The following is an 11,230-nucleotide window of genomic DNA, read 5'->3' as shown; positions in this document are numbered from 1 at the left end:
CTCTTCGGTTGCTCTATTTCTCTATCCCTCTGCCGCCCAGCTCGCGCAGCCGCCTCTGGCTCGTGCACTGCGCCATGCCTCCGCCGCCTGCAGCTCTCCATCCGCACCCGCCGCCATGGAGGCCACCCAGCTGCCCATCTCCGGCTCACGCGCCATGTCCCGCCTCTGGACCCACGCCCTGCCTCCAGTCCACCGCACCTAGCTCCTCCGTCCGCATCCCGCCGCCGTCGAGGCCGCCCAGCCGCTCACCTCCGGCTCGCGCGCAGCCGTGCCTCATCCTCTCACTCTCTCGTCTCTCTCTCCCCATGACTTCCCTCTCAAATACATGTTCCATACGTGTCGGATACACGTATCTGAGCCGATACGTATCCATATTTTTGGGATACGGATGAAAACATATCCAAGGCGTATCCGTATCCAATACGTGTCGGATACGGATACGCCACTCCCCCGGCATATCCGCGTAACATAGGTGGTGGCCGTGGCTGGCCGCGAAGTTCTCCATTGACGCCGGAAACGCGGCGCGTTTCACGAAGCTGCTGTGGTCTCCGTCTCCGAGGACGCCGGGAATGGTGGTGGCGTGGCGTCGCGAGGCGAGCGGTGCGGGGCCGCGGTCATAGGTGCTTTACGGATTATATTGATCTTAGATGGTGATGGCTCACTAATAAGCAAAGACTCGTAAGAGTTGTACGTACTACCTATTCTCAGCAAGTAGCCAACTGGTAGTGCGTGTGTAAGCGGAGAAATAAAAAATCAATCATAATCAGGTGATGGCGAAAGCAGTCCCAAATGTCGTACATTTGAATAATGGACCACTATTGACTCTGAATATACAATATAGTTGTTGTTATATGTCTTTGCTTCTAGAGTAGAGCCCAATTAATTGTTCTTACACGCCTTTTCTCTCCTCGGAGTTCTGACCAGAAACCAGAGAAGCATAGATATAGTTTCAGAAACATCAAGCTTTGCCTTGCGTTTCCTTACCCATCCTGTAGCATTGTCTTCCTGAGGAGTGAGATAGCTCCCAAATAATGGAAAATTTCCTTTCTGCATTCATCAGTGAGCTGATGACTCGATCCGTAAACCTCATCATTAACACGTGTTCAAAGCCGATGGTACTGCCTGTTGAGGAAAGCTAACAAAGGGCTCTTCTGCAGGCACAGGTCATCATCGAGGAGGCTATGGTATGGCACATCACAAATCAAGCCATGCTCCAGCAGCTGGGTGTGCTGGGAGACACCATGCACCGAAGCTATTACACGCTCGACATCTTCAGGTACCAACCTCACTATGCTGACAACAAAGATCAAGCTGGGAGTCTCTTCATGTCCCTATATATTCAAGGTACCCTCCCTCTGCAAAGGGTCCCTGTTTCTCAAGTCAAAGAACTGCACACTTCTTAGAACAACTACAAGAGGCACTTGACAGATTGAGCTCCATGACTGTCGATCTGAATGAGTCGGACATGTCCTTCATGAGGTACCCTTGTTAGAATTAGCCAGGCTTAAACATTAGAGGCTAATAACCCAAGATCTTAACATAACCTAGTTCATGACAAATCAATCTAATGCGGAATAAATTGGTAAACATTATACCAGCGTTAGCAGTTGCAGCAGCCATTTACGCCTGATCCGTAGAGGAAGTAGGCGTTCTTGTCGGTGTAGGAGATGCAGCGGCGAATCGGCGTCCTTCGGGCGCCAAATGGGAGTGCTTGGCCTTCCAAACCCCTCCAGTGCCTTTAGCGATCAGACTAGCGGTGGCTAGGGTTTTAGAATGACGTGAATGGGTTGATTAAGGTGCTAACCACGACCTTATATTTATAGGCACTGTGGGGCTGGGGGCCAGCCTCTGGAAACGGGCCTAATGGGCCTGCTGATCACAGCCCATTAGGGTTATATCATTAGGTTTCCTTAATCGCGTTTAGATGGTTTAAACGCTTCCTTAATAGTGAAAATCACAATATCTTAACTGAAATATTTATTTCCAACATTCTCCCACTTGATCGAACGGTTAAGGCTAATGTTTGTGTCATACTAATGTTCACCCTTAGTAGTAACAGAAAGTACCGGACCAATGCGTCGTCAGTAGCTTGATGCACTACTGGGACCCCATTACCCACAGTCTCACTGAAACACCTCGGTAGAATGCTTATTCGTTAGTTGGGAGTCATAATGGCCCTAAACCAGGACCTAAAGACTATCCACCAAACCCATATTAGTAACGTGCTGCTTAAACACGTTCGGTGGTAAGCCTTTAGTGAGCGGATCCGCTAACATAGAATTAGTTCTTATGTGCTCAATCTTAATGGTTCGATCCTGGCATCTTTCTTTCACAACACGATATTTAAGGTCAATGTGTTTGGAAGCACCACTTGACTTGTTGTTACTCGAAAAGAATACTTCAGACTGATTATCGCAGTATAACGTTATAGGTTCCGTAATGCTGTCAATTACCTTGAGGCCCGGAATAAAATTCTTAAGCCAAACAGCCTGTCCAGTTGCTTCATAGCATGCCACAAACTCAGCTTGCATCGTCGACGCTGCAACTAAACTTTGCTTAGAGCTTTTCCATGATATAGCTCCACCAGCTAACATGTAGATATATCCTGATGTAGATTTCCTACTATCCACACATCCAGCAAAGTCAGCATCAGTATAACCCACAACTTCAAGGTTATCTGATCTTCTGTATGTGAGCATGAAGTCTTTAGTGACTTGGCAGTAACGTAATGCCTTCTTGACACCAACCCAGTGGACCTTTCCGGGATTTTTCTGATATCTTCCAAACATTCCGGTAGCAAATGCATACATCAGGCTTCCGACAGCTGAAGCATAAGGTATGTCCTTCATCTCATCTGATTCCAATTGGTTCTTAGGACATTGGGCTTCACTGAACTTACCGCCCTTTGCTAATGGAACAGGTGTGGCCTTACTCTTATCCATATTAAATCTCTTAAGCATTTTCTCAATATATGCTTTTTGAGACAATCCTAGTACTCCTTTGGTCCTATCTCGGTGTATCTCAATGCCCAGAACATAAGAGGCTTCACCAAGATCTTTCATATCAAAATTGGATGAAAGAAATCCCTTTGTCTCATGCAGCATACGCTTATCACTGCTCGCTAATAGGATATCATCCACATAAAGCACTAGAATTATAACTTTATCACCCTTTATCTTAGTGTAGATACAATTATCCACGTCATTCTCCTTAAATCCGAATTTCTTAATCACTTGATCGAATTTAAGGTTCCACTGTCTTGACGCTTGCTTAAGCCCGTAAATGGATTTCTTAAGTCTGCATCCCAAATGTTCCTTGCCCTTCACAACAAAACCTTCCGGTTGTGCCATGAAGATGGTCTCATCCAAGTCACCATTAAGGAACGCAGTTTTGACATCCATCTGATGTAGCTCTAAGTCATAATGAGCCACTAGCGCCATAACGATTCTGAATGAATCTTTCTTAGACACAGGGGAGAAAGTTTCATTATAATCAACCCCTTCCTTTTGTGTAAAACCTTTGGCTACAAGCCTTGCTTTGAATCGTTCGACATTCCCTTTATAATCACGTTTAGTCTTGTAGACCCATTTACAGCCTACTGGTTTGACTCCATTAGGAATATCTACCAGATCCCAAACATCATTGGAACTCATGGACTTAAGCTCTTCTTCCATGGCCTCAACCCATTTGGCAGAGTTCTCACATGATACTGCCTCTCTAAATGAGTTAGGATCATCAGCTTTCCCAATATCATACATGTCTTCACTTAAGTATGTTTCACAATCAGGGAAAACTGTCTGTTTCCTAGCCCGCTGTGATCTTCTTAATGGTTCAACAGGCTGAGGTGCTGGTTGAGGTGCAGTCTGAGGCACCTCGACAGGGTTCTCAACCTCAGCATTAGGCGCTATTTGCTCAGCTTGTTGTTCGCTCGCAGGCTCAGGAGCTACTTCAACAGGCGGAGCAGCGCTAGTACTCTGAACAGGAGGCGTAATCTGAACAGATGGTGTACTCTGAACGGAAGGAACGAACAGCGGCACTAACTGAGGTGTTACTATTTCTTGAATCACCGGGATGGGAAGCTCAGCCCGTATTTCTTCAAGATTTATTTCCCTCCTCGGAAAGCTCCCACTGATTCCTGCATCCTCTAGGAATACAGCCTGCCTGGTCTCAACGAACTTAGTGAAACGATCAGGACAGTAGAATCGATATCCCTTAGACTTATCAGGGTATCCAATGAAATAGCAGCTCACCGTCTTATCATCTAATTTCTTTTGCTGTGGATTAAATAACTTAGCTTCGGCTGGACAGCCCCACACACGCAAATAATTAAGCGATGGTTTCTTCCCAAACCACAACTCATAAGGTGTTTTTGACACGGATTTGGAAGGAACACGATTAAGTATGTGTGCAGCTGTTTTTAATGCTTCCATCCACAGCTCCACAGACAAAGTAGAATAACTAAGCATGCTACGTACCATGTCCATCAGTGTACGGTTACGACGCTCAGCAACTCCGTTTTGCTGTGGTTCGCCCGGCATACTGTACTGGGCCTTTATACCATTCTCTTCAAGATAATTAGCGAATGGTCCAGGTACTTGGCCGAATGGAGCATGTCTCCCATAATATTCACCACCTCGATCCGATCTCACTAATTTAATAGTGACATTATGCTGATTTTCCACTTCAGCCTTGAATATTTTGAATTTATCTAATGACTCGGATCGATCACGAATGGGGTAAATATAACCATAACGAGAGAAGTCATCTGTGAAGGTAATGAACGAGTCAAAACCATCAACAGACTTTACTGGGAACGGGCCACAAATATCAGTATGAATTATTTCTAATAGGCCCGAACTCCGAGTAGCTCCTTTCTTAATTGTCTTAGCGAATTTCCCCTTAATACAATCAACGCATTGTTGATCTAATTCTGAGAGATCTAATGAATGGAGTATCTCTTCTCTTATGAGACGCTCAATTCTCCCCCTCGAAATGTGGCCCAAACGACAATGCCACAATTTCGAAGAAGTCTCATCATCACGCTTACGCTTATGCGATACATCATCCACATTCATTGCAGAATAAACTTTATCAAGAGAGAGCAAATAAAGATCGCCTTGCAAATGACCAAGGCCCACACTTAAATTATGAAATTTAATGTTGCACATAGAGTTGCCAAACTCACAAATATGTCCCGACTTATCTAAACGCGAAACTGAAATAAGGTTTCTCTTCAAACTGGGAACATAAAGAACATCATGCAAACTAAGGTTGAAGCCGCCTGGTAACTCCAAATTGAAGCTCCCAATGCCTTCAACCTTCACTTCATTGCCATCAGCCACTCTTAGACTTCGCTCCCCCTCTCTTATAGTTTGGATCGAACTGAATACCTGCAGTGAATTGGAAATGTGCACAGTGGCACCTGAGTCAATCCACCAAGTATTGGGAGAAAAATTCACTAAGAATGATTCATCAATAAAAGATACATAATCAGTAATTGTACCTTTGTTCTTAAGCCACTCCTTAAATCCATGGCAATCCTTCTGCTCATGTTTAGGTGACTTGCAGAACTTGCATAGCCTCTCATTAGAGGTCTTCTTATGTGACACGGCCTTGCTCTTATGACCCTTAAACTTTCTCTTATGCTGCCTGCTACTGCCAGATTCAGCCTGATGCTTAGGAGTGTTGCTCATGCTAACACGCCCAAAGCGCTCGCTGACCATGTTGACAGCATCCTTCATCCTTTCAGCTTTCTGCCTTTCTTCTTCCTCAACACAGTAGCTAATGAGCTCAGCCATGCTCCAAGTCGCCTTCTGAGTGTTGTAGCTTATTTTGAAGGGACTGTACTGTGCTGGCAGAGAAGTCATGATGAAGTGTCACCAGAAAACCATCAGAGATAGCCATATCCAGTGTCTTCAGCTTATTTGCCATGTCACACATGCTCATAATGTGCTCCCTGATTCCACTTTGCCCATCATACTGTGAAGTCAGCATCTTCATGATCAGGGTGCTAGCATAAGTCTTGGAAGAACTCTTAAAGTTCTCCTCCACCTTGGCAAGGTATGCCTTGGCGCTCAGATCATTACCATCCTTGTCCTTATCAGGAATAGCACCACAGATGGCCGGAGTGATCGTGTTCTTAATGATCATGTTGGCCATCCTGTCTGATCTCTCCCACTTCTCAATGGCAGTACGATCACCATTGGGATCAGTGGGCTCTGCTGGCTTGTCTTGACGTAAGGCGAGATCATACTCGCACACAGCAATGGCCACCTGAACATCTTTATACTAGCTGGGGTAGTTGGTGCCATTTAGGGGCTCAATGGACTTCAGGTAGCCCGTCACTGTGTTCACTGAAAATCATGAGAATAATAACTTAATTAAACTCACAATTAAGATGCGCATAAGAAGTATGAAATTAACCCTACGATGGTCTGATTAAAATCATACATAAATTTCAATTTGCATCACCGATGGGGAAAACAAACGAAATTTATCATTAAAACTCGTAATTAAATCAACGATGGTCAGAATTAATTACAAGTGCTCTAAATAAACTTCCCGATGGTTCCATTTAAATAGAGTGCATCTTAATTGCTTATGGTGGATGAACATAATTTTCAGTGAATAAATGCAATTAAAATATAATTAAAAGCATTTACATAACTCATGGAAAAATTAAATAAATATAATGCTGGTAATTAATAAGTGCAACAGAAATAATTAAAGCCTTTAAACATAACAGCAATTAAATTGAGCTTAAAACATAAGAAACAGTAAAAGAAAAGGCTTTAAACATTAAACTGGGCTAAAACTCATGAAACAAGCCCAAAAACATCCCATGCGCGCGGCCCATTAAGCTGCCACCGGCCCAATTCGGCCCAACCCGCGAAACCCTAATGCGGAACAATCTCAGCCGTTCGTTACGATCGGATGGCTGATAACTGATCTAGCATATATATATAAAGGAGCCGGCTGTTGGAGGGTGCCCTAACTCCCCTCACTCTTCCTTCGCTCTTCCTCAGACCGCAGCAGCAAGCCGCCGCTCCGCTCACCTTGGGGCGCGGCCTTGCAGGCCGCTTGTGGAGCGCCCACTGGGGCCTGGACGCCACCTGGGGCTCGTGCCCCACAGCAGCATGCGCGGGCTGCGCCTGCCGCTCCGCGGCTCGAGTCAGCCGGCCGCCACGCGGGCCCTGCAGGCCGCTGCTGGCGCCCACGCGCGGCAGCAGAGCGCGTCTGCGTCGGGCCAGCGTGCGCCTGAGCGCCGGCGCCCCTCCTGGCGTGCCACGCGCCACGGGACGCACGCCCGGCCGCCGCTTGCTGGCCCCTGAGCTGCCGGCCGCTCCCCTTCACGCGCTCGGGCCGCCCGCCGCCTGGCTCTCATGCGCCGGAGCGCGTGCCAGGGGCACCGCGCACCCAGTGCTGGTGGGGCGAACTCGTCCCCGCGCGGCCGCCGCCTCATGCGCGGGTGACGGCTACCCTCCTCATGCGCCGTGACGGTGCTTGCTTATTCTCAGTGAACCAACTCATGGTCACCAGGTAAGATTCAATCTTAGGGTTAGGGTTAGGGTTCATCACGGGATTTGGGGATTTCATAATCCGATCTGAAAATTGCGTTTTCCCCTCCTTCTTAATGCTTACTGATGCATCCAATCTCATGAGTTTGGATCTAATTTCGCGGAAATTAACTTAACAGAGGCATAAATTGGGGAAAACAGTCAGCAAACTTAAACCCTAACCTTAATTACTTGTTTTAATCATGACATTAACTTAAATTGATTCATTACTCAGGCATGATTGCATCTAATCCGATACTTAACTCATAAACAGATCAAGATTAATCTTAAACTTGACCTAAACCGAATTAGATTAGATCTAATCTCGTGATCAGAAACATAATTAACCATGATTTAGATCTAATCACGCATGATTAACACATAAAAGTCATTATGCAGGATCTAATTGCATCTTAAACCGACGAAAATCAGAGGCATAAACATGGCTCAAACAAAAAAAATTGACCATGCATGACTAGGTTAAGATGGCTCATGATACCGATTGTTAGAATTAGCCAGGCTTAAACATTAGAGGCTAATAACCCAAGATCTTAACATAACCTAGTTCATGACAAATCAATCTAATGCGGAATAAATTGGTAAACATTATACCAGCGTTAGCAGTTGCAGCAGCCATTTACGCCTGACCCGTAGAGGAAGTAGGCGTTCTTGTCGGTGTAGGAGATGCAGCGGCGAATCGGCGTCCTTCGGGCGCCAAATGGGAGTGCTTGGCCTTCCAAACCCCTCCAGTGCCTTTAGCGATCAGACTAGCGGTGGCTAGGGTTTTAGAATGACGTGAATGGGTTGATTAAGGTGCTAACCACGACCTTATATTTATAGGCACTGTGGGGCTGGGGGCCAGCCTCTGGAAACGGGCCTAATGGGCCTGCTGATCACATCCCATTAGGGTTATATCATTAGGTTTTCTTAATCGCGTTTAGATGGTTTAAACGCTTCCTTAATAGTGAAGATCACAATATCTTAACTGAAATATTTATTTCCAACAACCCTCTCCTGTATCCCCATCCTTAAGAACGTGCGTATCTTGCGGGGTAACTGCATGCTTGCGCAACCTCGTGGTTCTGAAGAATTGGTGGTCCTCTCAATTGTTGGTCCATCCAAGAATCGGCACATGTCTGCAAGGATTAAAGAGTTCGTACGTGGCCATTTCTCTGATGTTGTCCTTGGTGCAGCGGTAGAGCCTACCGTCTATAACCGAAAGATCCTAGGTTCGAGCCCCAGCCTCTGCATATTATGCAGGTAAGCCTAGCGCTTAAAGATACTCTTCCCTAGACCCCGCACAGTGCGGGAAGCCTACGGCACTGGGTACGCCCTTCGTCCTTGCAATATTATGATTTTACAGATTATGAGCTAGCTGCAACACAAGGATGTGCAATGAAACATCAAAATCATTGTCAAACTCTAACGAAGGCAAAAGATTGCTACTTGTCATAGAACTCTGAAAATCTCTTTGCGTCCAAAAGGAGGTTTTCCTAGCAGTAGTAAAATCATAGTCACAGACAAGACTGTAAATTTTGGAACGACACAGGCTCTAAATCTGTAGTATATGTCCCATTGGGCACTGGTATTTCTTCAGACTTTGGTTTTGGACTTTATGTTTTTGTTGAACCAAGCAAAACTTCATAGTCATATTTGGTGGTTTGCAAGACTGGTTGCCTTATGGAGATCGAACAACTCATCAACTCCTTGTTGCTAGTCTAGCAAAGGTTATTGGATCAAGAAAATTGGGCATCCCACCAATCTCACGCTTAGAGAGAGTTGGAAATAGATTGGAGCGGGTTAGTTGTGCTGAACTGTTTCAAATGATTATAGATGCATAGGTACACAAATCTTTCAAGTACATGTACTGTAAAAGTTGAGGAATGTTGAGTACTCTATCCTGCTTGCGATGAGTGAATTGTCAACCGTGCGGTGTGATCGTGCGATTGGTCTTTGGATTGCAGGTACACGGGCGTCGAGTGTCGACGGAGAGTTGCCGTGGAGGAGCTCAGGCCGGGCGGCAGCTGTGGCGTCAACTCCTCGGTCGAGGGCACAAGCGGCGACGGAAGGCGGGTTTCTTGGTTTGCGCCTCAAAACCAAGGAGGTGGACGGCGGTTGAAGACGCCAAGTCGTGGAGACACAGGCGTCAGTCTCGGGACTGACGGAGGCGACGGGCGTCGATGGCGTCTAGGGCCTCGCTGCGAGCGAGGAGGTGACGGGCGTTGGGCGGCGTTTAGGGCCGTCAGAAGGCCAAGGCGGGAACGGCGTCTAGGGCCACGGCGTGGAGGCGCGAATCTTCCCGCGCATGGAGTTTTGGCGGTTTTCTCAAAACCGGCCATCTACCCGGGTTTCACGGACCTTCCAAAACCATGGACCAGATCTTCATCAAGATGGCGGCATCGTGGAGAAGACTTCGTTCCGAAGAAAGAACCTCAGCCGTCAGATGAGATCGTGTACAGGGGATGCTGCAGACCAACCGGTCTGACCGATCCCTGGCACCGGTCTGACTGGTCCATAGAACCAGTCTGACCGGTCCCGCGGGTATAAATACCCCTTCACTTGTGTTAGGTTAATCGCAGCTTTTGTAATATGTTCGTGGACGCCTCTGTTCCTCCCGGGCCACCGCCCCTGTGTCTCTCTCCCTGTTCTTCTCTTTAGAGTAGGATTTGATTATGAGTTTGTGAGACTTTGTATTGGATTTGATTGGGAAAGGAGGCCCTACCCTCCTTGTGCCCTCTGGGCTGTTGAATCAATCCAATCCCGTCCTTTTTGTGCTCTCTTGTGATGAATTTTTGTTTCGTTTTTGGTGCACATGATCGTGACGGTCCTTCGAGCTCTTTGAAGTGATTCCCGTGCTTCTAGCCTCGTCCCAAACCCTCTGGAATCGCGAGCTCTTCAGAATTGAAGTTCTTGAGTTTTTGAGAAAACCCCAATCCTTCTTGATCTTCCCTTGAATTCTCACAATTCTTCAATTTTTAGGGAAAGATCTCTTGGGGATATGTTCGCAGGATAGTTGCGGAGGTATCCTCCAAGTTTCGTTGGATTTGGACTTCGTTTACTCGAGTTTCATCGTTTGAAGTCTTGTTCACGGGCTTTTCTGGGTGAGACCGGTCTGACCGGTCTCTACCACCGGTCTGACCAGTTAGGCCGATCTGACCAGGGTGCTATACCGGTCTGACCGGTCCCTGATCGAGAGTTCTTCGATTCACCTCGTTTTGCTTCCGCTTAGCTTCCTAGGGCGTTGTTGCTTAGAGATAGCTAGTCCATAGCTACTCTCTCATATCCTAGGTGTGAGGGATTACGGTGATTTTGGGATATAGGCCGACGAATCGATTTCGGAAGAAATTTTGATCGGCTCCCATTCACCCCCCCTCTGGTCGCCGGCTTCGTTCCCTCAATTGGTATCAGAGCTCGGTTGAGGTTTTCCGTACCTTAACCGGTTCGAAAACCATTTGGCGACCATGGCGAGTCTTGGGAAGATCCCCGTGTTTTCCGGCGAGGACTATGCTTATTGGAAGGTTCGCATGCGTGCCTTCTTGCAAAGCATGGGAGCCGATGTTTGGGAGATTACCCAGAACTAGCTTTACGAGGTGCTGGCTGTTCGGACCACTCCTCTTCAGGTGACCCAACACGAGGCTAACGCCAAGGCCGTCAATGCCTTGTTCGCTGGTGTT

The 11,230-nt window shown here is 46.9% G+C and overlaps 1 protein-coding gene and 1 long non-coding RNA gene across 2 annotated transcripts; one reads left to right on the top strand and one right to left on the bottom strand.

Moving 5' to 3' along the window:
* The first annotated feature begins 2,803 nt into the window (after positions 1-2,803).
* On the top strand, positions 2,804-3,069 carry LOC120709465. Its single transcript, XR_005689681.1, has 2 exons — positions 2,804-2,836; positions 2,921-3,069. It is a non-coding gene; the product is annotated as an uncharacterized LOC120709465 (long non-coding RNA).
* A 2,082-nt stretch (positions 3,070-5,151) lies between these two features.
* LOC120709464 lies at positions 5,152-5,869 on the bottom strand. Its single transcript, XM_039995107.1, has 2 exons — positions 5,504-5,869; positions 5,152-5,390 (listed from the first exon to the last, which is right to left on the bottom strand). Exons 1-2 carry the CDS (start codon positions 5,865-5,867, stop codon positions 5,335-5,337), a joined length of 420 nt encoding a protein of 139 aa, XP_039851041.1. The 5' UTR covers positions 5,868-5,869; the 3' UTR covers positions 5,152-5,334.
* Between the last annotated feature and the right edge of the window lie 5,361 nt (positions 5,870-11,230).

Source organism: Panicum virgatum, chromosome 5K (genome assembly GCF_016808335.1).
Source record: "Panicum virgatum strain AP13 chromosome 5K, P.virgatum_v5, whole genome shotgun sequence".
Classification (NCBI taxonomy): Eukaryota; Viridiplantae; Streptophyta; class Magnoliopsida; order Poales; family Poaceae; genus Panicum; species Panicum virgatum.
The sequence above is the reverse complement of the archived record's forward strand: the minus strand, read 5'-3'. Positions and strand labels throughout refer to the sequence as shown.

Excerpts from the sequence above, each read along its gene's own strand:
- LOC120709464 (XM_039995107.1), bottom strand. The coding sequence starts at position 5,867 with ATGACTTCTCTGCCAGCACAGTACAGTCCCTTCAAAATAAGCTACAAC. Across the intron at positions 5,391-5,503 it reads GGAGTGGCTTAAGAACAAAG|GTATTCAGTTCGATCCAAAC; the intron begins GTACAATTACTG and ends AATTCACTGCAG.